The 27143-nt window shown below is 38.7% G+C and overlaps 1 protein-coding gene across 1 annotated transcript in view; it reads right to left on the reverse strand.

Annotated features, from left to right (window-relative positions):
* LOC132381139 (copine-8-like) overlaps positions 1–27143 on the reverse strand; it is a 660843-nt gene that overhangs the window by 277633 nt on the left and 356067 nt on the right. The window contains exon 11 of the mRNA XM_059950410.1: positions 11668–11709. Coding sequence (XP_059806393.1) covers positions 11668–11709 — 42 coding nt within the window. The remainder of the gene's footprint in view (positions 1–11667; positions 11710–27143) is intronic.

Genomic DNA, 27143 nt, shown 5'->3' on the forward strand with positions numbered 1-27143 from the left:
TTGACCTAGGCTTAGGTGGCTTAGTAAAGTTATGAGGGAGACGGAGTATGATGTACCCAATCTTAAATCTTTATTTAGCTATTGCTGCACACGCTCAGCGGCATGGTTCCAGTCGCTAAAGCCAGTTTTGAAGATGGGCTGACAGTTGCCATCACTGAAGATGCGGCATGCAAAACAAAACACCCAGTGAAGGGGAATATAAGAGCCATTGCCTTGACATGTACTCACCATTTACGAGCTTGCACTTGAAGTGAAATTTGGAGAAAAAATGTCTCTGCTGTTTGTATACTCATTCCGAAGCTTTGATATCCACATTCTTATTCTGGCAGGACTCTGGCCCTTTCTTAGCCCAGTATGCTAAAGTTTCCTTTCACCAGCGAGCAGGATCAGTGCTTTAAGGATCCTCAGTAGTGGTAAAGTTAACATTAATGGTGGCCCAACTTGGCTGTTAGGAGGCCTCTGTGGTCGAGAATCCCAAAGTCATGCTCTCTGCCTCTTCAGTGTTAGCTGCTGACTGTGGCAAGGACAGTGGTCCTGTGCTAACTCTGGTGCTAGCACTAGCTGTTGAACAAGTCTCCATTTGTCCACCGGTCTCAGTCTGTGACAAGAGCAATGGTACTGCTGCATCATCGAAAACAGGTTTAAAAAATTCTGTCAATTTCAATGTCTTTTTTAATGCTTCGTTCTCACAGTCCTCTTTTTCTTGTTTCTTTTTTTCATTTCTGTGCTCCACTCTAGTATTTTTTTTTGTCCGTCATGATGATAGCTGCCTATTTTGGGCCCCTCTGCAGCTCTGGCTCCTGGGCTGCAGCTCAGCCTAGCCCTGCCTGAAGTCTGGCCCTGGTGTTGGTAAAGTTAGATATGCTAGGGGCATTTAAGAAACTCTTGGATAGGCACATGGATGATAGAAAATTTGAGGGCTATGTAGGACGGAATGGTTAGATTGATGTTAGAGTATGCTAAAAGGTTAGTATAACAGTGTGTGCCAAAGCTGGCTGTAATGTTCTGTGTTCTATGGTCTACATTTCTGTCAAGTGCTCATTTTTACAAAATCCTATTCTAATCCCAATTAACACTCCCCACCTTCAAGGTACATTTATTATCAATGTATAAATTGTAAAACCTTGAGATTCATCTGCCTGTAGGCAGCCACAAAGCAAGAAACCGGAAAGAACTCCATTTAAAAAAAAGAGCAAAACCCAATGCACTGAGAGGGCAAACCACAAACAATAAAAGCAACAACAGCATTCCGAACCAAATTGAGTTGATAGACCCTGGAATAGGGCCACAGTATCAGTCTTGTTTCATCACACAGGCACCGCAAATTGCTGTGTAATTCACAGAGATGAAACATGGAGCATCTGGAGCAGTCTCACAGCCATGGAGAGAGGAGGAAAGATCACCCAACCCTCACCTGCCACCAGTTTCCTCCATGTTCTACAACTCATCTTTCCGCCAGGAGCAATGTACAAATGTATACAGTACCAGAGGTCAGGACTAAACCTGGTTTGTTGGTGGTCATTTCTATCACCACCGCAACAGGGAATGCTGAGAAATCTGGCTGCTAAACCTGCTCCAAGTCTGATCGTGTACAGAAGTAATTATGCCATTAATTTCACTGGGTAACAGCAGCTGTTTCAGACTAAACATATTTTAAATAATTTACCATCTTGAAATGTTTTAATTGTTTTAAGGATCTTTTAAGTTTCATTTATTTTAATTTTCTTAAGCAGTTTAAGATCGTGTTAATGCATTTTGATTCTCATTAAAGTCAGAGACAATCACAAATAATTAAAATCAGAATCAGGTTTATTATCACACATATGTCATGAAACTTGTTTTGGAGCAGTTGCACAAGGCACCACTGGTTAATCAGCTGCTGAAGTTTTATCAGCCAAACCATCAAGGTTGGCTTGTTTTAGCCACACCATGTGAATGCAGTGAGGTCTGAAAGACTTGGCTTTGTCTTGCCAGTGAGGTTTGGACTTTTCTTTGAGAAAGGTAAAAGGTATAGAGTGATCCTGAGGGGGTTGTTTCTAAGTGGCAATTCAGGAGCAAATTATAAATTTCTTAGTACTGGCATGTTGCATGCTAACTATTACCATGTATTCTCTCAACACATCTTTGGCAATATATTTCAGGGAATATAAAGAACCCAAACATCCGTTAAACTGATTGGACTCCCAATCAGAATCCCAGCTCCACTTTACCACATGACACCCCACGACAACCAACAACACTCTGCCAACACCAATCTCGAACAAAATTTCTCATCACAGATCTATCATTTTAGCATCTTGCATACTCCTGTATCTTGCTACTGCAATACAAAAGAAATTATCAAAGCAGCAAGGTATATAACTCACTTTTGATGTGTTGCACGTCTAGATGTACCTTGTGACTTACCTGAAAGACACAGAGGCAGTGTTTTAAAACCTACACAAGTATGAGATATTCTGCAGGATATTGCCCAGGAGCAGAACATTTCAGTCATGAGGAGAGACTTAAAAGGTTAGATTTACAGTATTTCCTTTGGAGTAGATATAAAAATTACTGAAGGCAATTGTAGAGTAGATAGAGTAAAACAGTTCTCCTTAGCAGAGAACACAGTTTTTAGGTAGGAGGTAGGAGATTTAAAGGGCTTTGAGGAAGATTTTTTTTCACCCAGAGTATAGGTGAAACCTGGAATGCACTGACTGTAGATGTATCTTCCATCACTCCCATATTTAAGAAGCAATAGACAAGCATTTGAGACACTTGAGCATAGAAGACTATGGGCTGAATGCTGGAAAGTAGGATTAGTGCAGGAACTTAACGGTCAGCACAGATGAAGTGAGCTGAGTAGTGTGTTTCTGTGCTGTAGGACTAATGCAATCACTCAAACCACGTATGATGTTCTCCAACGGGGTTGTCTATTGGTGGGTTTTAGGCGGCTGTAGAGGCCAATCCAGGATCCACATGACCAGAATATTAGGGTGGATTCCTTAACAGGGAACGCCTGTGACGTCGGGAAGTTTGTGCACAGGAGAAGTCACCGCATGTTCTTTGACAGGTAGGGCTCAGGATCCAGTGGCATAGAGTACAAGACGACTGGGGATCTTTCACTCACGCAGCCTTTCTTCATCTACCTTGCTGTTACCATGTGCCTTCCCCTTCCGCTACCTTTACCACTATGGTCTTGGTTGGATCGCTCTTTGTCTGGAATCTCCCCTTTGGCCTTACTGCCATTTGTGACCCTACAAGAGTCAAGCACCAGGTGTCTAAACTCCAGACAGCAAAATGGTCAGGATCTCATGAACTCACAACCCTCTCCACCACGACAAGATGACAATCCTTTGAGATGATCTGTGCTGTATGGCTTGGTGATCATATAAAGTACCAATGTATAATAAATTACTTTCTCACTTTCTCAGTTCTGGAAAAGTGCCATTCATCTGAAATATTAACTTCTCTGTTTCTCATTCCACAACTGTCACCTGAACTGCTGAGTGTCTTCAGCCTTTTTTGCTGTATTGCCCAAAGTATGCATCGTGTGATAATCACATCAAAAGAGAAAGGATAAAGTTAAGTATTTGACTTAGCTTAAATGATTGCCAGTTTGGCTGAGCTCTATTAGTACCATCTTGACAAGGGGATATTCATCACCAGATGCCCCTGGAAAACATGTTCCAAGTTTCCCGGTAATGCTTCTGGAGTAGAATTAAAAGGGGGTGACATCAGCGGTGTGCACAACCAGTTGTGAAAATTTAAAGACGAATCCATCAACAACCTGTAGAAGCGAAGGAAAAACCATCAATCTGGCAACAACTATTGGGGAATATCCCTGTTATCTATCGCAGACAAAATGTTCACCATGCTTCTTCTCAACCCTCTCACATCACATCTTGACTGGGGAATTCTACCAGAGAGCCCCTGTGGATTCAGGAAAGAGCGTAGGACTTGGTGTTTGTTGTAGGGCAGCTGCACGAGAAATGTCAGGAGCAAAACGCTGACCTGTTCTCCTGCTACAGAATATTGAGCTGACTAAGGCCTTCGACACTGTTAACAGAGACTGTCTGTGGAAGATTATGGTGAAGTATGGATGCCCAAGGAAATTTGTCACCATGATGCCACAATTCCATGATGGCACGCAAGGACAATGGTGGGACATCTGAGCCCTTCCTTGACTCTAATAGGGTCACGCAGAGCTGCATTTTGGCGCAAACATATTCAGCCTGGTCTCTTCCGCTATGTTGACTGATGCCTTCAGAGATTCGCACTGATGGGAAACTGTTCAATCTCGGGAGGCTCCACGTGAAAACTGAGGGGATGGCAGACATCATCAAAGACTTCCCTTTTGCTAATGACTGTGCCCTCAATGTTGGTTTAAAAGATGATATGATGCACTGTGTCAATAGGTTTTCTGATGTGTGCATCAACTTTGGGCTTACCATCAACATGAAGGAGACTGAGGTAATGCACCAGCCAGTACCAGGGAAATCGCATGTTGAGCCAAACATCACAATCAGTGCTCAGACACTCAACCCAGTGAATAGACTCATCTTGGTAGTACACTGTCTCAGAACTCCATCATCGATGATTAACTAAACGCCAGGATCGCCAAACCACGTGTAGCCTTTGGCATACCAACATCTGGAATAAAAGAGGAATAGGTCTACAGTTGAAGCCAAAGGTGGTATAGGGCTGTCGTACTTCCCACTCTGCTTTATGCCTGTGAAACATGGACAGTGTGTCGATGACAATGTCAAGAAACTGAATCATTTTCATCATCCGCCTCAGAAAGCTCCTCAACATTTACTGGCATGAGAGAACCCCTGGCACTGGGTTACTTAGTATGACAGGCCTGCCCAATATTTACCCCATCCAGATATAATCTCAGTTATGCTGGGCAGGCCACATAGCTCACATATCAGACCATCAGCTGCATAAGAGACTGTTTTATGGCAAACTAGAGAAAAGAAAGCATTCCCATGGAAATGCTAAAAAGACACCTTGAAAATTTCACTAAAAGCCTTTGGCACTAACCCAGACACATGGAAACATATACCCAGGATTGGGTTTAGTGACGCACCGTCCTCCATAATGGTGCAGTGATACATGAGGCAGAGAGGACATTTGCAGCAGAAATATGGAGGCTGGCCAGGAAAGCCTAAGCTCACAACTCCCAGCCCAACATGGCTGCCATCTTTTGCCCACACTGCCAAAGAACTATTCAATCAGGCATTGGCCTCTCCAGCCATCTGTGTACCCACAGAGCAGTTCAACTTTATATTGCAGAAGGCTAAAATGGTTCTCATTGTTGCTTGATGGATGAATGAATGATCCTGTTGTAGAAATTGTGGGAAGGTCACAGGCATGACTGACACCACAAAAAGTATGGCCATGTGATGCCAAATGAACACATAGAAAAATAAATTTATTAGCTGTACTGTGGAACACTGTGGACATGCTATGTTGGTGCTGGAAGAATAGTGATACTTGTAGGCTTCTCCCATCATTTCCCTGGGTGTGCTGGTTGTCCTACCAATTTAGCATTTTACTGTTTGTTTCAATATACATGTGATAAATAAAATGTGAATCTGAATCTAAATCTCAATTGTATAACGATGGAAGAAAGAATGTTATGCAACTGAACATTCAGGCAAATATACCTTTCACAGTTTTTTTTATCGTTGCTTCATTTAATTTGGTGTGTTCTCAGGTGGTTCATTGCAAAAGATGGATGATGACCTTTTATAGATGCACCTTATTAAAAAATCAAGACTAGCACAGATATCCTCATTGGTTTAATGGCATGGATCATAATGTCTTACTTTTATTAGAACACAACTCAGAGGCTAACAGCTATGCTGCAACTTGTTCTTTGCAATATAGAACAAATATGCAGGCACATTCCTTCAACCTTTCTGGAGACAGGCTCAGTTAATACTAGTTGAGATGAGCTTTACTTCAACTCAAGAGGCCCATGATTTTACACTAGCTGAAACTGGTGTGATCCGAGTTGCTGTGTTCAAACAATGTAATATAATGATGCAAAGTAAATTCTGAGTCCCATCTACACATTTCCTTCAAGAAGTATTGTTCTCTTGTTTCCAAGTTCTTCTAAAACTGCACAACTTAACTCACTCTGTTAACCAAACTGCAGAGTTAGACTTTAGCAGAACTGTCAATGTGCACAGGAGAAATGAACATCAACCTAATCATATAGTAATTATTCAAATGCGAACACTCTAGGATATGTTGCAATCCAGCACAATAGTAATGACGAAGCTGGAGATGGGGGGCACGAGCCCATGATTGACTCCATCTCTTGTCAATCTCGCTGAGGAAGATTGTAATCATTGAGGCGGCTGCAGAGAGCAAGCAAGTGTTCAGCGCCATCTAAGAGCCTTTCACTGAGATGGTGTCTGCATGTGGCAGTCTCTCACTCTCTGCTCCTGAGGGCGGGTCTTTGTGTTCGAGTGATCGCGCTCTCTCCTTAGATCAGGCATGGGCAAACTACGGCCCGCAGGCCATATGCGGCCCGTTAAGCTTTTTAATCCGGCCCGCAGAACTTGATGAAATTATATTAATAAACCTTGTTAACGTTTTCTCCCCGCAATTCTGGCGTTTTTCCAATAGATGACGCACTCTATATACTTTGACCTTTATTGAGGTGCAGCGTATTACTCCACATTTGCGCTTTACTCTTTGTTCGGCTCGACCTATTTGTGTGAACAGGCGTTCAGCGTCATGAACATCAACAAAGCCAGCCACAGATCCAAGTTAACTGACCAACATCTCAGATCCATCCTGAGAATCGCCACAACAAAACTAAATCCAGACTTTGATGCGCTGGCTAAAAAGGGAGACCAACAACACTGTTCCCACTGAAATTAAAAATAAGTTTCTTTGTTGTGCTATATAAAAAATGCATTTGAAAATATTTTTTCCAATCAGCCTTACATGTTACATGTCATTTCTGTTAAGTGATGGACATGAGCAGTGCGCAGGTGCACGTACGTTCTCAAAATAAAAAATGCGCACCAGATCAAATAACACGCTCCGCATACTGGCGCACTGTCACTGTTCTGTCTTTCTGCTGGTCGTTGTTGAGTTTTGGCACAGGGGACAATTGAATAAGAAGGAGCAGGACAAGTAGACCTGCATCTCCTACCGTTTTTGAAATAAAGACAGTCAGGAGGAGAGTGATGATGATAATATCTTGAAGGATAACAGAATTTTCAGTGCTTTAAAATAACTGTTACTATTAAAAAAAGCTGTATTTTATTCATTTAATTTTCAGTGTTTTAAAAGTCATTTCAATAAATAGCTAAATACCATGGGACTTCAAAGACAGATATTTTGTTGTAATGCATTTGTTCATTTTCAATTGAAATTAAAGCACATGTTTTCTACATATCCCATGATATTTTATTTTCTCTTATGAGGTGTATTACCAAAACACTCCATCCATCTGCTCCTGGTCCGGCCCCCCTGTCAAATTTTAGAACCCTTTGTGGCCCACAAGTCAAAAAGTTTGCCCACCCCTGCCTTAGATGCTGTCGGTGGATAGTGCCTGACCAAAGTTTAATCAATGTGGATTCTATATTTGGACTTTAAATTAGGTTTAATTTGCGTTCCAGTTCTGGTCAGTCTTTTATATTACTACTTGCGGGCAATTTTTGATTAGGGGTAGCCTGCAGATAATGAACACTGAGCTGAACTGAAATATGACTTTTGATTTTTGCGTTATATATTCTGTGTTTTTGCTCTTTTTTTTGTTGCCACTTGTGTGATTTTTTTTTGCCCTTGTGGGTTGAGGGTGGGGAGTTTGGGTGCAGCCTTCTGGAAAACTTTCGGAGTCAGCAAAGCGCCAAATTGCTAGATCAGCCTGAAATCACACTTGCAGGATGTAGATAACAGGCTCTAACAGGAGCAGAATCACATCTGAAATAAAAGGATGCATAAAAGTGAAATGAATCGCTTCATGAACTGTCTTCAGGATGTCACCATTGGTGGCAATGTTCACTGGCGCCATCTCCTTCCAGCGCAAAAGCATATTGAGAATCAGTGTAGCTATTGACTGTTCTTCCTTCTGCCAACTTACAGGCTTCAATCAAAGCTTTTAGGTAGCAGGAGCCAAACTTTCTGATGGTAGCATTTCAGTTTCAGAAACAACCAGTCAACTTCCTCTCTCATTCTTTGAGAAGTTACCAGAGTACAGCCTTTGGCAGAATAATAATCAATAGGACGTTGTCAGTCTCCATGCTCATGAGTTAAGACTGCCTTCATGTATTTCTCCTTAGCATACAGGGTAAATGGTTTACCTCTGACAGGGATTCTTAATGCAGGCGCAGTACAATGTTGCCTTTGAAGGTTGAAACACTTTCAGTTGTTCTTCATTAAGTGTCACAGGGTATTCTGAGCACTTACTGCCTTGTTGAGTGGTTGAGCAATAGTTAATGACTCTACCACTAGCTTGCCAATACATTGATCAGCAAGTGTTTCATCTTCAGTCCTGTGTCTTCACTCACTTGGTCTTTATTGGAGACCAGCTGTAACAGAACTGTCAATCTTATTGTTTCATCACTGTCATCCTCAATTGAGTTCCTAGGGGCAGCTGTAAGATCCATGTCACGTCCATCCGATATTTCCTTAGAGTTCAGATGATGATGCTGTTCTGGGAGACTGTCCAACCAACACAGGCTATAACTCTTCACAGTTCAGATAGAGTCACTCTCTCTGGGGAAAGTTCCGTGGGCTACAATTCCTCAGAGTTCAGGTGCTGTTGCCGTCTCCAGGAACTGGTTAATGTGGGTGATGTTTTCCTGGGCAGAGTGCCAGCAGTAGCGTCACAGGAAGTGTCACCAGCAGGACCACCCACTGGAAGTCACGGCAGCACTGTTAAAAATTAACTCAGTCCGCTATGAAACTCTGTACACTGCACTTCAATTTTATCATTTTTTTGTTCATTCAGTTAATGCAAAGATGTGTTCTTTAGACTATTTACTCTTTCTATCATGCTGCTTTTGTAGTTGATCACATGGTAAAAACTTAGTAAAAGTTTTTATTTTTCCTGTTAACCCTTTCAATTGCTTGCACATTAAATCAAACTGACCATGTGGTCTGATCTCTGAATCAGTAGCAGCTTTCCCTTTCCCTTAGGCACTTTCTGGATCTTAATTAACTTAATATTTGTTAGAATATTTCACTAAACCTTTTTCATTATCAATCTGAGATGTTTTATTCAGGTAAGAGCTTGGTGTCGGTGTCACACTTTGACCACTGTTTGATTCAATCTTAACTCACACATTTCTTTATTACTTTGACTGCGATCATGAAATATTAATAAATTGTAACCAAGTAGATTATCCAGCAATTGTAATAGATAGTCCCGCAATCATATAGAGTACATCCAAATGGATTAGAACTGAATGGATTTCCCAGCAACCGAAATAGATCATCTAGTAACTGAATAGATTGTGCAACAAAATAATTTCACTAGGTACCAAAATAGATAACTGTGGAACTGAAATAGACTATCCTGCAACCAAAAGTTTTATAGATTTTTTTTTAAATAGCTATGCAGTAGTGTTCAATCCTAATTTTTATACAATTGTACTGAAACCAGAACTAAGTTTTCTCTCAAATAAATTGGTACAGAGGAAGTTCTTACTCCTTTTTGCTGCTTACTAAAAATTCTACTTTGTCTGCAAATATTCCTTAAACTTTACAATATCTTGCCACATACTACACTAATTGTTGGATTCTGATGTTTTAATCCAAGTTCTTTCAGAAGTCAGGAAAGGGGCACAAAACTCATTGCTTCACAATCATTTCATTATGTGTTAATAGAGCATAGAAAATTTAAAAAAGGGCAGTAGCAGGAGCAGGAGCTAATAGCGAAAGCTTAAAGACAAAGAGACATCAACTAAGAATCAAGATCTGGCTGGTTTTCTGGTCAGCTATTTTATACCCACAGATAAGGAAATTACTTTCAAATTTGTAGATAAGAGTGAGGCAGTGAGAAAACTTTTGTTCAAGTAATGCATAAGCAAGAAAAGCTTCCAGAATCATATCAGTGAAAGCATTGAATTTGCATATACACACTGCGACCTCTAGGAAACATAGTAAGAAGTTACTTGTATTTAAGTAATTATATAAAATATCAAGAAGACAACTAATTCTTAAATTGTAAAGAAAATAATAATTAAGCTATCTGAACTAGGAATTAAACAGTCTGATCCAACAGATGCTAGAGCCATGATGGAGTTAATAGGACATTAAACATAGAATAGTACAGCACAGCACAGGCTCTTCGGCCCACAATGTTGTGCTGGCCCTTAAACCCTACCTCCCATATAACCTTCCACCTTAAATTCCTCCCTATACCTGTCTAGTAGTGAATTATAATGATAAGCTTCTAAAAAATAAGTTAATGAGATTTTAATTTGACTCAACAATCAGCTTTGTTACAATGATATTGGATGTCTTTTGGTGAATTAACCTTCATAATTTCCATTTAGGATTCTACTAAGGATTCTAACATCTCAGAATAGAAGGTTAGATAGGGTAGAGAACAGGTTTTCATAGGTACACATAACCTATACAACAAGTCTTGATTACACAGTCAAATTCAAAGGCAAACTCAGGATAATAGCTAAGTGACCAAACTGAACCCAGTACTTCAAGTGCTTCTTCACCAGCAGCGTGTGTAACTTTCTGACTCCGAAACTCAATGCCCGGACTGATGAAGGCCCGAGTGTGAAAAGCCTTTTTCAGCACTCTAAAGCTGAAAATATAACTGCACAGAAAATTCCTAATATCCAAACAAAGTAAATTATCCATCTATCACTTTTTTAAAAATTTCCTGAAAAACACATACCAAATTTAAAATAGTAAAATGTTCTAAAATGATTCACTGATGAAAGCTTATGTCAAGCTCAAGAAGGAGGTTATAGGAAGGGCGATGAAAAGTCTGTTCAGCATTGGCATGAAGCAGAGGAAGAACAAATGCCAATACATCTGCTCAAAGGGAACACAAGGACTTACTAACCAAGGGCACTGTTATCAATAATGGGCTCTACAAAGACAGATTGGGAGAATCTTTTCCCACAGCTCCTTGGTTCAGGCAACACCAGAATTATTTTGCACTGCACAATATTTGACTACTGTAGGATAAAACAGTAAGCCTTTAATTCTATCCTTATAGTCACCAATATCTCACCAAAAATGATCAACTCAACTTAAAAAATTCTTCCTTGTACACCTTTATTATACATTTATTATTATGTTTCTATTTAATACAAAATGGAAACATAATAATAAATGTGATTAAGCTGATTTCCAGGAAATAATATACTTTTAAAATCACTAAAAGTTCACTCCTTGCTAGAAGTGATCACTGCCTGAAGCAAGGCTGCAATGAATTTTCCAAGAGTTAATCTGCAAATATGCATTACAAAGATACACACGGCACAGTTCTTGGTAATCATATTGATGCCCGACACAAAAGCTGCTTCATACCAGGTGGTATCTGATCTTTCAAGAGTTCACAAGATGCCAATTATGATGCAGAATACAGGGCCTTTTAGCTGTATAACTAAAGACTGGAAAATATACTAGTATTCTAGCGGATGAGACTTCTTATGTAACATTATAAATCTGCTCTCATCCAAGTCTTACCTGCCATCCCTGTCCCAGTCATAGACCTCTACCTTGATTGTTCTGTAAAGAAAAGAAAGCAATGAATGAATATTTGATTGCAAATCTGAGGCAAGATCATTATTCAAGATGATTACCCTTAGTACAGTTAATATTCTTTATAGAATTCTGGAAAAAAGTACAGGCTGTCTGTGCTCTGTTAATAGTTTTCTTTCCACTGCCACTGAAATTGTTATCATTATTTTACATGAATCAGACCTTGTTGGAGCCCAATTAGGAGACAAGTGTGCCCCAGAGATAACCAGAACCCCCCTTGAGTTCTGTGAGCTGGTTGACTTATCCAAGGGCTGTCAAGCCATGGAGTTAACTTAATATGATTTTACATACAAGGAAAGCAGAGGAAATGTAAATCTTTGGCATTTGGCGTTTCAATTAGTTGAAAAAAAATTGAGTCAGACATTCAACGAATGGATAAAAATCTTCATGGTATAGTTATAAGGAAAGCTAGAACAAAGAGACTTAAAATTGTTTGTGGAACAGGCGGCCTGAGCAAAGAAGTGCAAGATAAGTCTTAACAGAGGCATTTGGTGCCAGAGAGATGAAATAAATATCTGAAGGATCAATGGCCACAGAGTTCGGCTGACTTACACAGGAAACAGAATTGATATGAAGGAATACTTTGATGGCCAAAATCAGAATGCTTTGCCTGAGAAGGTAACTTAATTATATCTTTGAAAAGGGAGCAGTCTAAAAGGTTAAAGAATAAAATTATTGTAAATTTTGAAACTCAGTTGGTCCTGGGGTACTGGTAAAGAATGGTTGAAACTTCAGTGCCTCCGAGCTTTCAGCTGATCTTCAACTAGATTTATGGAAAGTGATTGGAAAAATGTCTATAAAATTTCCTACAGAATGTTCAAAACTTTTTAATACAAGGATAAAAGTTCTTGAAATGCATCCATGAAAAGTAGGTTAAATAAGTTGAGTCTAGTTAGAGAAGCATAGAGTTGTACAGTATAGAAACAGGCCATTCAGGCCACTATCCCTAGGTTATCCATCCAGCTTTAAACATACATTTCTTAAACTATACTTCTTTTCCCTATACTCTTCGAGAAACTCATTTAAAAGCTCTTATATATATCATTAGCAGCAGTGGACCAAGATTAATTCAACTGTTTTTTTTTTCGGGTAGGGCCCAATTCTAGCATTGTTACTAAATTTCTGTAAAGGATTGCAGCTTCTGGGCAATTCTGTTTAAAATTCACAAACTTTTAGTCAGCTTGAAGACAAACAGCCCAACATTACTGATTGTCCATGCTTATTATTTTTAAGAAGGAGGTACCAGGATAGTGTTTTGCCCATTTCTAAGAAAATTGAAAAATAAATGGAAAGATGTATGTGTGATAATAAATCGTGAAGCTCCATTTTTACTTCCATTCAATTATTTCTGAGTATCTAGGGTGTCAATCACATCTGAAGAAAAAGCATGCAGTAACAGTGGAAATTTGTCTGTTGCACATGACTGGCATTTTCACTACTTTGAGAACAGAAATAATCATGAATCAAAAATTATAATTTCGACATGTAGAATGACATTTTATATCTGTAGCAATCTGTTTTATTCCAGAATATAGCATAGTTCATAAACTAAAGAGACTAAAAAGCATGCACAACCACTTCCAAACTGAAACCCTATGCTTATTGTGCAGGTGAGATATATAATTTGCCTGTGTTTACAACAATCACAACATGAATTTAGGGACTTTGTAATACCCTTGACCTATGGTAACATTTTACTTTAAATCCTCATCCCCTCACCTTTCTAATCATCGATCAGATTTGGACCTATATTCATAATCTTCACCTTTTTGATTCTTTTGCTTTTCATTGTTCCAGCTCAGTGAAGTATTGCAATTTAATTTTCTGCATTGTGTGTGAACACTGAATTGCAGTAGAATGGACATACCAATCTACACATACAAGGGCTCCAAAAGAAAATGAAGTGAAATGGCAGGAAATATATGGATAAAATGCAGTCAAATCAGCAGAATTCATTAGCAGCACACATAAAATACTGAGGAATTCAGAAAGTCAGCATCATCTACAGAGGGGAATAAACAGTTAATATTTCAGTGCAAGACCCTTCATCAGAACATTCCTTTGAGTCCTGATGAAGGGTCTTGGCCCAAAACATCGACTGTTTATTCCCCATCACAGATGCTGATGACTTGCTGAGTTCCTCCAGCACTTTGGTTGCATTGATCAACATTTCCAGCATCTGCAGAATCTTTTGTGTTTACCACCAGAACTCCTTACTCTTCTGTCGTCAGAGTAAGGGCATCCATACATTCACTTAAACAAAGAGGAAAGGGTTCAGCTTAAATAGGGCCTGAACAATTGAATATTTCCCAATGTCGCACTGAAATATTTGTTTCACAAAGAACTGCTGTGATATCAGGCAAGAATCAGAACTTACTATTTCTTTCAATAACCTCCTGTGCATCAATAAATGTAATGTAGTTGTACAGAGATTTACAGAGCCATGGCATACAACCTTTTGTTTATATCGAAATGAGATAGCCACCAAACTAACATAACATAAGAAATAGGAGCAGGAGTAGCCATCTGACCCATTGAACCTGTCCCACCATTCAATAAGAGTATGGCTGATCTGTCCGTAAACTCAGCTACATCTACCTGTCTTTTCCCCATAACCCTTAATTCCTTTACTATCTAAACCTATCTAACTTTTTCTTAAATATATCGAGTGAAGAAGCCTCAACTGCTTCCCTGGGCAGAGAATTCCACTCTCTGGGAAAATCAGTTTCTCCACATCTCTGTCCTAAATCTTCTCCCCTGAATCTTGTGACAATGTCCCCTACCAGCATTATCAGTGTGATACCTTGAGTATCTATGGTTCAAACATTATGGAGTTTGCAGATGATGCCAAAAGGAAGGAAAAACATGAACAGCTGAGTACACTTGTAACACTGCTTAACACTATGTGCAGCTTGTTGATGTTGGTAGCAATTACACAAGGTGTCTTTGTTGAAGACTATCTGCTGACCAGTACAAAAAGAATTCCACTTTTCATGGTTGTAACCAAAAAAGGCCCAGCCATTTTGAAAATGGGGCTTGCTAGGTCCTTAACATGTTAACTCATAATTTCCCTAAGGCAATAAATTCTCTGCTTGTCAGCAAAAATAAATTAAATATTATTTGCCAAAGGATGTCAATGAATTGCAGTTTTTCTGCAGATGCTTGTTTGAAAGTTCTTCCCTGATCCTTAGTGCTAAATATTCTATCTGCCTCATCAGCACACTGTCCCCGGCCATCAACATAAATTCCTTTGAAATCTGCCTTTCTACAGATCTACATATCTCAACCTTATAGCTTAAAACTTAAAATCATTTAAAATTTTAACAGATTTTGAAAATTAATTAATTAGTATTTAACATATACTGAAAATCCCATGATTTTACACAGTAATTATGTGATACCAGCAGTGACAATACAATTGAGTTTACTCATCTTCATTCATGTGTTCTTGATTAATAATATATATCATTATACCACAATATAAACTTCCTTTTTTGATGAAATTGTGGAGAATAATATCCCATTGTTTATCCCAACCAGCATCAGTACTTATATAAATTACCACATGGCTGTTTGCTTGCTGTGTACGAATTGATTCTTGTCCCCCAGTATATAAAGTGAACATCAAAGAAAGAATTTCAGCTACTGTAAAGCATGTTGAGATATTTTAAGATTGTGAAAAGAAGCATAGTCAAAGTATAGAACATCATTTTCGCTGAGTATCTACTTGCATATGCTTACTGTGATTTGATGGTCACAGGCATGACAGCAGTTTCATTGATGAATAGGAATGTAATAGGAAAAGTACAGAAGGCATTAACTATAAATGTAAAGAATGAAAAGACATTGCAGCCCATTCTTGTCAATTTTTTTATTATGGATAAGATTTATTTTGCTAAAAACATATATACTTGTTGTGATTTGACTGAACAGGAGAGTCTCACAGTGCGCCTGCTTCACAACAGTGCAACAATCTCAAAAACTTACAGTTAGAAATAATCTAGAGACTTGTAAATAAATCTCCTTTTTAACAGTACACAATTTCAAATCTTTTTTAAAGAAATATGCAGAACTGAGTAACCTGAGTTTCCAAAGAAACAGTTATTCAGCACACACACTCAATTCCCTGGTAACATTGGAGATAACATCAAGCTACTGTACATACGTTTGAGATCCATTAAGTAAGCATTCCAACCCAAAGATCTTTCAATTTATAACAAATGGACTTAGACAACTCCTGTAAAAAAAAAGTCAGAGCAAAGATGTAGCTTGACTACACATCAGGCATTATTAATCTTGCTTGTTCAAAGATACTGAGGTGAGTGAATCAAATGATGAGCTCTTGCATCTCAATGCATTGCCAGTGTGGTCCCATCTGTTGCACAGTGATTAGATTCAGGAAAGTCAGCCAAGCTTTGCAAGGTCAGAATTGTACCATAGGTCTGACAGTCTTCAGCTGCTTCTTCAATGATCTTCCTTCTGTATCATGGTCAGATGTGCAAATGTTTGTTCAGTTCTCATTACAACTCCTCGGCAAATGAAATGATGAAATAGCTTGTGCAATGGGGCTGAGATAAAATTTTCAAATGGGCTGATTAAAGGGAAGTAATATTTACTCAAAAGCAATCACTAATTCCAATAAAAGAGAGTTTAATCTACCTTATTATTCAATGCATCACCATGAACATCCTGGAGCTTACCATTGATCAGGGAATCAACTAGATTAGTTATATTAACTATTAGCTCTACAAGATTGTAGTGAATGACATCCCAATGCTTTAATCATCAACTATAAAATAAAGGTCATGAGCACGATGGAATATTCTCCAAGTGCAGATCCAAGGACATGGATAAAGCTTATCACGATCTAGGATAGAGCAAGGCAATTGAGATTACCTAATGAATCATGAAGTTTTAACTGTTGTTCACAGAAAGAAGAAAAATGTACATAAAACCATAAATGATCAAACTTGAACTTGTGTAGATTGATCAAGGGCAGTTGCACAGTACAAAAAAAACTGTCATCGATTGTTTGCTGCCTAACTTTGCCCTGAGAATCCTGCCAATACTTTGCACAATTCTCAAATCAGCTACATGATACCCACCACTTTCATTAAGCAATCCTCTCTTGTTGACAGATTGAGATGCTGAGGAGCCACCAGCAGGAGTTTTTGTTTTGGTTTTGACACTTTATGACATTTATTTAGAAGAAATGGTGTTTGCTGGCTCTCCGCCTTTAGAGATTATGTCGACCAGAGCTCCTTGGACAACAAGCTGAGAACATACTATTGAAGACTGATGACTAACTTGGTACTACCCTTGTAACTGAATAAAACTGAGCCAAATAGAAACTGTAACTCAGAAATATAAAAGCTTTTATTTACACTGCAAACCATCAGGAGTGATCCATCATCTGAGAGAATCCAAGAGAATCTCACTCTCCTGACAAACAATGCAATTTACTGCGTGAATTGATAAAAAAAAAGGCTAATCTTCACATTGAGATTTTAATCCTTAAATTACTGGCTAAACTGTAGCAAACATACTTCAACTGGGTTATCTGTGGTCAATGCATTTGGTCCTACAACAGACAGAGTACTTTCAAAATGCTGAAAATCTAGAACCATGGACATTCATGGAAATATGAGCCTCTTGGTTCTTAGATCATCAAAAGTTTCTAGATGGGTTCAGAGCAGTCAAAAAGGCTAATGCAATGCTGGTATTCATATTAGGAGGGCTGGCCTAAAAGGGACCACAGAATTTTTTTGTGACAGCTTGACAGAAAAACACATTATCTTTTAAAGTAAAAAGCCATATAACGTTTGGGATACTGTGAACAATTTTTGGTATCACACCTCGAAAAGACTATGCCAGTCTTGAAAGAAGTATAGGGTGGATGTACCAAGATGATGTCTGGAAGCAAATGATTAATTATGGAGAACACTAAACAAACTATCTTTCTTACAATTTATTCTGATTTGATTAAAGTTTTCACGGAAATTGTTAGGGCAAATAGAGAGAAACCATTTCTTCTGGATGGGTAGTCATAGAAAAGGGTCTTCATCACTTCATCATCATTATGTGCCATGTAGGTACATAGTCCAAAATCTACAGCTCGGTGTTGCAGGAATGAAGTTAGACAATAGTATGTACATGCAAAGAATGGTAAAAATGTGGAACTTTGTTTTGAAAGTGGTAACTGACATTCAGTAGTTAAGCAAAGGTACAAAGTGACTTGGGGACAAAACAAGAATGTGGAGTTAGGTCACAAAGCAGACATGATTTCACCAGGCAGCAAAACAGGATTGAGAAGAAAATTGGTCTTCCTCTGATTTGTTGCTTCCCTAAAGAACTGTAGGGGGGGAAAAGACTGGTGTGATATAATTTTTACCATTCCTTTTTATTCAGTAAATGTGTTGATGAAAGAACTGATAAGTTATACGGGGTTTTACTTTCAAAGATATTGTTGTGTTTTCTTTGTTGGGGTGATGTGTGGTTCAGTAAGGTTTTTACTGAAAGTCAGAACATGTGTGATGTCCATACAAACCCACTCGTGAGTCAGCCATTAATGATCAACGTTTCAAACTGAATGCAGCCACACAAGTTCATAATAGAACTGACAATTTAAGGTGCCACAAGAGCACGTAGATAAAAATAAATTCTGTCAAGCTGTCACAAAAGAGGCAGGGCCAGTCAATTTCCTGTTGGTTCATCATGTAAAGAAACAGAAGGGCAGCTGCCTCACAAAACAGCAGGTAGTAATATAAACTACAGTAGAGTACCGATTACCCCACCAGGCCTCTAATCATTGAGAATCACACTGAATGTTGCTTACATTAGGGCTGAATGGCATGCCAAAAAGATGCTAATACAGCTGAAAGTTATTCAGGATCAGAAATAAGCAATACAAAATGTATGTAGGCACTGCAAAGGAGAACCATTTGTTATTCAAAATGATTAAGTAATACGATTTTTTATGTACAACTATTACAAGTTTGAGTAAGGTTGCGTGCACTTGTTAGTATATATCACTTTACAACTTAAATTTGTGGAGAACAGCAGAAAACACTATACAGCCCTCACCGATAGTTAGCTCACACTTTTACTGTTCCGAGCATTCATTTATAAATTTTAGATTTATTTAATTCCTTGCATTTGAATATCCAGCTGTCACGATGGTTTCTAAACTCATGCTTTTAGATCAATCTATTCTGCTGCAATACTGTATTATTAGGGTCTGGAAAATCTCCTGGAGATAGTGGATGTTATTAACTCCAGAATGGATGAGGAATTGAGAAATTAGTATTGGTAGAAACTCAATATTGGAGACATTAATTTCAGTGAAAGAGAATACATCTCCAAGACTACTAATCTGCATCCCAATGATTTGAGAGGCGTTTCTATGGAGTTACTAACTATTTTCCAAAATTCCATTACTCTGACAGATAGAAAACAAGCAGGAGAGAGTAAATGAGAATCTAGGAGCCATTTGGTCAGACATTAATAGCGTGCAAAGTACTACAATCTATTTCTTTTTTTCTAATGACAGAATGCAACAATTTGGTTTATCAAGTCAATACCATATCTTAGTCTTCTCAACAGTCCCAGACCTAATCCAATTGTTTTCTTCTCCCAAACACCAACCAACTCTGTGATTATCTATCCATCACCTACACTAGGAGTAACTTACAAGTGCCTATTAGCCTCTCAGGATGTCTTTGTTACTTCGGAGAAACTGTAGCAACAGAGAGACGGAGCAGTCTCCACATGGATCGGGGATCAAGCACAGGTCACCAAAGTTGTTCAGCAGTACTTGCAGCCACTGACCCAGTGTGCTATTTATTAAGGAAGTGGCGGCAGATTACCTAGAAAATTACTGCCCAAAATAACAGAATTAGGCAATGAATAATATGTTTCACAAAAATGGTGAAATTATATGAAGTTGGAACTATGTGGGGAACTAGCTAATGTGGTTTATGTGGAATTTTAAGTCTTCTCAAAGTACCACGAAAGAGATTATTAAACAAAATGAAAGCACGCGTGCTTGGGAATAATACATCGGTGTCAGTGTTATTTGATTTATGGACAAAAACAAGAGTTAGAACAAATGGGTTATTTTCAGGTGGGGAGGCTGTGCCTAAAAGGATACTACTGGGCCAGTACTAGAGCCCCAGCTGTTCATTCAATATCAGTGATTTGAATGAGGGGATCAAGCATGATCCAACACAGAGCCAGAATGACCTGGGTCAAAGAGCATGGAATGACCCGATGTTTCACCGATTTATGTTCTCGGCCAGATTGAAAAGCTCAGGGTGTCAGGGCCAAAGGAAAGGGACGGGCCAGTGTTCAGCTAACCAGTCTGTGAGGTATACTTGTCTCTGTAGTGAACTAAGGCTGCAGCTTGCAACTGACAGGCTCCTGGATCAGGTGCAAAGATGACTGGCTTCATGGTTGTGGATTCACTTTTGTTCTGAATGTTATTTGCTTACTTTTGCACATTTGTTTATTTGCTTATCATTTGCACTACTTTTTTTCTGCACATTTGGTGCTTGACAGCCTTTTTTAAATGGGTCTATTGGGTTTCTTTGTTTTGTGGCTGCCCGTAAGGAGACAAATCTCAAGATTGTACATAGTGTACATACTTTGATAATAAATGTACTTCGAACAAAGAAATGGTGGATGAACTGAATAGGTATTTTGTGTCAGTCTTCACTGTGGAACACTTTCAGTATGCCAGAAATTCGAGAGGCTTACAGGCAAAAGTGAGTGTAGTTGCTTTTACAAAGGAAAAAGTGGTTGGGAAGCTGAATAGTCTGAAGGTAGATAAGTCTCACTGAGCAGACGGACTACACCCCAGGGTTCTGAAAGAGGTAGATGAAGAGATTGTGGAGGCATTAGTAATGGTCTCTCAAAAATCAACAAACTGAGGAATGGCTATGGAGAACTAGAAAAGTGCAAATGACGCTATCTTTAAGAAGGGAGGGAGACAGAAGAAAGGCGATTATAGGCCAGTCAGCCTAACTTCAGTGGTTGAGAAGATGTTGGAGTCTATTATTAAGGATGAGGTTTCAGGTTACTTGGAGGCACATGATAAAATAGGCCAAAGTCAGAGTAGTTAAAGTGCACGCAGAAAGGATGTTTCCTATACTGTGTGAGTCTAGAATTAGAAGGCACAGCCTTAGAATAGAGGGACATCCCCTTATAATAGTGGTGAGGTGCAATTTCTTTGGTCAGTGGGTAGTGAAGCTGTGGAACTGATTGCTACAGACAACTGTGGATGACAAGTCATTGGGTATATTTAAAGTGGATATTGATATATTCCTCTTTAGTCGGGGTGTTAAAGGTGAGAAGGAAGGTAGGAGAATGGGATTGGGAGGGGTAATAAATCAGTCATAATGGAATGGTGGAGCAGACTCAGTGGATCAAATGGCCTAATTCTGCACCCATGTCTGAAACTGAAATAAAAGAGCCTGTACTTGGATCAAATCATTAATGGTGACATATATCAAATGAAGACCATTCTGAAATACAGGAAATAAATGTCTATGCAAACGTTAGTCAGTTTCCAAGACTAGCACTGTATTTATAATGCTTACTGTTTTGCTTTAGGTTTCTAATACCTCCAGTATTTCAGTTTTGTTCTGCCAATTTTAATTCATCTTTTCTGAATGTATGTCTGACTGGCTATTAATATCAAACTGACTAGTTGTCTATGTATCAACAAAGATATCTGCAAAGCATATGCAGTGGATTCCAGTTAACTGGGACACATCAGGACTGGTACATTTTGCCGCAATTAAGTGGCTGGCCCAATTAGTCAATGTTTCATGGAAATAGAAGGCATAAAAAAGAAACTATCATTTAACTGAGCAACAAATTATATACTTAAATTAAATACAGAACTACCAATATTACTACAGTACTGTAAAACTGTGTACTAGTTCGTAACAGTTATCTATGGAGGAATCAATCCAGTGTAAGCTACCATGTTCTTTTGACTGAGTGTAAATGAATAAATTCAGTGCATACACTTAATGTATATAATGGACTGCCTATATTGTCTTTTCTCATGAAATAGTGTCAACATTTTTCCGCTTTTTAATTCCACATTTCTTGGTCCAAATGAATAACACACACATATGCTACTCATGCTGTTTGCTCTAAGGTGTCTCAAGGCCACACAAGTGCACATGACCGTAGCTAGTTAGAAATGATTGCATCCTGCAAATCTTAATTTTCATTGTAACATTTGAGATGATTGTTGATGCCTTCAAATTTTTTTATACTTCCTAATTTGCTGAAGTAGGAAATTATTTCTTATTCACTCCCAGCCATTTCTCGCTCCTCTAAGTCTGAACGATTGATATCACAGTGAGCAAAATAGTTCTGAATTGTCTTACTGCTAATTTCTCACCAAATATCAGTGACGAAAATCACTGCTTTTTGAACACAAACACACACAACTGATGCTATTTAAAAACTGTTTGCTCTAAGCACAGTGTAGTGTCTGATGGCCACACAAGAACATGCAATTGACTCTAGTTAGAAACTGTTCAGCAAGTTTTCTCCCCAGCTGAGTGGCATAGTGTCCCAAATAAACTAAGGAAACCACAGATAATTTCTCATTTAGTTTTTTTTTTCAAAAGTTGTCCCAAATAAGTGGTTGTCCCAACTAACTGGAATCCACAGTACTGTCTTCAAACACTCTGAGACAGGGAAAACTAGTTATTCAGTAGTTAAACTTTAACTACTGGATTGTTAAAGGAATGACCATGGTTTCCAATAACCTATATAATGATTTCAAATAATAGTGCTTGTAGTCTTAATTCATGACAGCTAATCTATTTTCTCGATTATGTCAAGTGAGTCCGAAGTGTTTGAATTGCAGGGACACCAGAGATGTAATGACAACATTCCTCTATGCTGCTTTCCTCTTGACAGACACTGTGCCAAATACCATTTGAAGTCACACGGAGTCATTGATGTTAGACCCCAGCTTATCTTTCTTTCTCATTCAATTATGCCTAGCATGATCGCATTTCCTCTCACACAGACAAACCATTGCAGTTTCTTTCTTTCTGTAAACCCCACTTTCTTAAATTATTTGCTGCTTCAGGAGTCTAGTGCACAATGTGCAACGCACTGTACCTCCTTGTATCTCCAATATTACTATCCATTCTGGTTAGTGGCTATTAAGGAGAATAATGAGCAGGATTTTATTTGTATCTCAAGGACATAAACAGTATCTAGGCTAGGCAGAGAAGCTATGGATCAAGTGCTAGAAAATAGGATTAACATAGATATGTAGTCAAGGGCTGGCATGGGCACAGTGCACTGTAAGGGCCTTTTTCTGTGTTGTATGTCTCTATGATTAAATGACTCTAAAAATTATCATCAAAGCACATATTGGCTGATTAGCAATTCCCATAATAGGAATATAATATAAAAAGCCATTGCTGTGAAAAAGATCTTTTTATATTTGTGTTATATCTAAGAATATATTATAAACATTGAATTTTATTGTCAGAAACACACAAGGAATCAAATGCAGGAGCGATTCAATATGCTCAACGCAGAAATGAAACAGAAGCCTATACACAAAAATAGACTAAAATTACTGTACAAGAGTGAATATTTTCATTCCCTGAATGAGTTTACAAATGCAAGGGGAACATCAAAGTGCATACAGAAATATAACTTGCCACTTAAATGTTGGTTGCAAATTTAAAAGTAATTTTAATTATTCAGCCATATGCTAACAAAACGGAAGTAATATAAATTCTGAATTAAATGAATAAAACTTAGCTTGCTAACCAAAATATCTTATGTTTTCTTTTACAGATGCAGAATTTTCAATTTTTAATTCAGATTTCCAATTTTTGTAGTTATTATTCTTTCTCATCCATGCAACTGGAGTTGACAATTACCTGAAGAAAATAGGGTATATTGTGCCAATAATTCTTTTCAACATACTGGTACATCCTTCACTTATAAATAACCATGATTACAAATAGTTTACTGGAACACTCACTTGATGAAGCATTGTAAGGATTGTTATTAAAAGGATGAGGAAGAATTTGTTTAGCCAGAAGGAGGCAAATCCGTGGAGTTCTTTGCCAAGTCATTGGGTATATCTAAAGCTGAGGTTGATCGGTTCTTGATTAGTAAGGGTGTCAAAGATTATGGGAAGAAGACAGAAGAATGGGTTTGAGAAGGAAAATAAATCACAGGCGCAGACCCAATGAAATGAAAGGCCTAATTCGGGTCCTATGTCTTATGGTCTTAAATGTCAACAGGTCACAGCTTTTACATATCCACACTAGACCAAACATGCTGTAATTACATGCTGCAGCCTGCTCCCTCTACTCTCCCTTTGCCTTTTCTCAAGCATATTTCCCCTCTCCCTGTACCTTTCCCATTCTCAGTCCACAATAGAGACCTACATCAAAATCAGCGCATACAAAAGCTGGATGAACTCAGCAGGTCGGGCAGCATCCACTGACTGCTCATTTCAACGGATGCTGCCCGACCTGCAGAGTTCATCCAGCTTTTGTATGTGTTGATTTGACCACAGCATCTGCAGTGTACTTTGTGTTTACACATCAGAATCAGGTTTATCATTACACACCTGTCATGATTTCTTTTATGGCAGCTGTACCGTGTAATACACATTACTACAGTGTTGTGCAAAAGTCTTAGGCACCTTAGCTATATACTGTGTAAGTGCCTAAGACTTTTGGTTCAGTACTGTACATGATAAATTTATTACTTAATTATATAATCTGTTATCTGTTAGGGTCTGTCAAACTGTCATGCTATAATTGCACTAAACCAAAGGCAATATTTTAACAGAGAAAAAAAATAAATAATTATCTGTTTAATGGAGAAACTCTCACTGAGGAATTATATGACACCCCCCATTCATTATAAAGTGTTGTATGATCCAAAACCGATCGTTTTGGAATTTATGGCATAAACCATTATTTTTAGATGAAACAACCCCACAAGCAAAATTTCACATAAAATATCCTGAGAAACTCCACAGAAATTCAAAATTTATGCTCTTTGGTTCAAATCTCAATTGGTTTCATTCATCTGATGATTCTGAGATGAGCAATATCACATACTAAGCTTACAATTTGTAACAGATAAAGAAAAGTTTGATCAAGGGCGAGTCTTTGAAAAGTGAGGGAAGCCATACCCAAAAATGTTTTAAAATGGATATGTTATTAATTTTGATGGTTACTACAGGTCTATATCAAATTTTGCATTTAAAAACTGTACTTCTGTATGAAATGATGAAATAGCTTATCCTGCACAATTTTCTACAACTTAGACCTTCTGAAAGTTAATGTAACTCACTAAAACACAACAAATGGTACAATACTATTTAGCCTTTTACTTCCACCACCTCCAACGGGATCCCACCACCAAGCACATCTTTCCCCCCCCCCCCCACTTTCCGCAGGGATCGCTCCCTACACAACTCCCAAGTCCAGTCCACCCCCCCCCCCATTCCCTTCCCACCGATCTCCCTCCCGGCACTTATCTTTGTAGGCAGAAAAAGTGCTATACCTGCCCTTACACCTCCTCCCTCACCACCATTCAGGGCCCCAGACGGTCCTTCCAGGTGAGGCGACACTTCACCTGTGAGTTGGCTGGTGTGGTATACTCTGTCCGGTGCTCCCGGTGTGGCCTTTTATGTATTGGTGAGACCCGACACAGACTGGGAGACCACTTCACTGAACACCTATGCTTGGTCTGGCAGAGGAAGCAGGATCTCCCAGTGGCCACACATTTTAATTCAACATCCCATTCCAATATGTCTATCCATGGCCTCCTCTACTGTCAAGATGAAGTCACACTCAGGTTGAAGGAACAACACCTATATTCCGTCTGGGTAGCCTCCAACCTGATGGCATGAACATTGACTTCTCTAACTTCCGTTAATGCCCCTCCTCCCCTTCTTACCCCATCCTTTATCTATCTATCTATCTATTTATTTATTTATTTATTTATTTATTCATTTATTTATCTATCTATCTATCTATTTATTTATATGTCTATTTATTTATTTATCTACCTATCTATGTATTTATTTATTTACCCTTTTTCTTCTTTTCTCACTTTTTTCTCTCTCTGTCCCTCTCACAATCACTCCTTGCCTGCTCTCCACCTCCCTCTGGTGCTCCCCACCCCTTCCTTTCTCACTAGGTCTCCCGTCCCATGATCCTATCTCTTCTCTAGCTGTGTATCCCTTTTGCCAATCAACTTTCCAGCTCTTAGCTTCATCCCTCCCCCTCCTGTCTTCTCCTATCATTTTGGATCTCCCCCTCTCCCTCTCAAATCTCTTACTATCTCTTCTTTCAGTTAGTCCTGACGAAAGATCTCGGCCCAAAACGTCAACAGTGCTTCTCCCTATAGATGCTGCCTGGCCTGCTGTGTTCCATCAGCATTTTGTGTGTGTTGCTTGAATTTCCAGCATCTGTAGATTTCCTCGTGCTTGTGTAGCCCTTTACTTTTCCTAATCTTGTATGAAGAAATTTCTAGTCCTATTTTAAAAAAAATATTGCGATAATAAAATCAGTTAACTTCAGTATCGTAGCACAGGAACTACAGCCACATTCACTATGATGTTGTATTCACTGCTCGCAGACACTGCTGAGAATACACAGTGTGTGTGATGCAACAGGACATCTCAGAGATATTTGGGGCCGAAGTTCCACGATCTTGCATTGCTTCCCCGTGTGCAACAACCTACCTAAAATAGCTGTGGAAGCTACATTTTTAATGTCCTTGCTCTTTATAAACTGTAGTTGCTCATATTAAGTGTTGTCCCTGAAGCTCTATTCACCCAGGTAATTCTGAAGCCAATGGTGATGAGGCACCTGGAGAATTGACACAGTGAACAGCTCTGTGGTTATGAACCCATTTGTGGTTGTCTACAAGAGGCACGACCACAAGGAAGCAGCACTCATTAGCAATGATCGCCACCATCCAGGCCATGACCTCTTCAAGCTGTTGCATTCAGGAAGGAGGTAGAGGAGCATTGGTCCCACACCAGTAGGTTTGGGAACATTTATTACCCTTCAGCCATCAGGATCCTGAACCAACATGGTTCACTCACCTCAACTCTGAATTAATTCCACAATCTATGGATACACTTTCAAGGTGTCTACAATTTATGTCCTCAATATTATTTATGTATTTATTATTTGTTTCTTTGTATTTGCACAATTTGTCTTTTACACACTGTTTGCTTGTCGGACTTTGTGTGCAGTTTTTCATTGATTCTATTTTATTTCTTCATTCTACTGTGAATGTGTGCAAGAAAATTGAATCCCAGGGTAGTATATGGAGACATATACGTATTTTGATAATAAAGTCACTTCTAACTTTGT

Source organism: Hypanus sabinus, chromosome 25 (assembly GCF_030144855.1).
Source record: "Hypanus sabinus isolate sHypSab1 chromosome 25, sHypSab1.hap1, whole genome shotgun sequence".
Taxonomy (NCBI): Eukaryota; Metazoa; Chordata; class Chondrichthyes; order Myliobatiformes; family Dasyatidae; genus Hypanus; species Hypanus sabinus.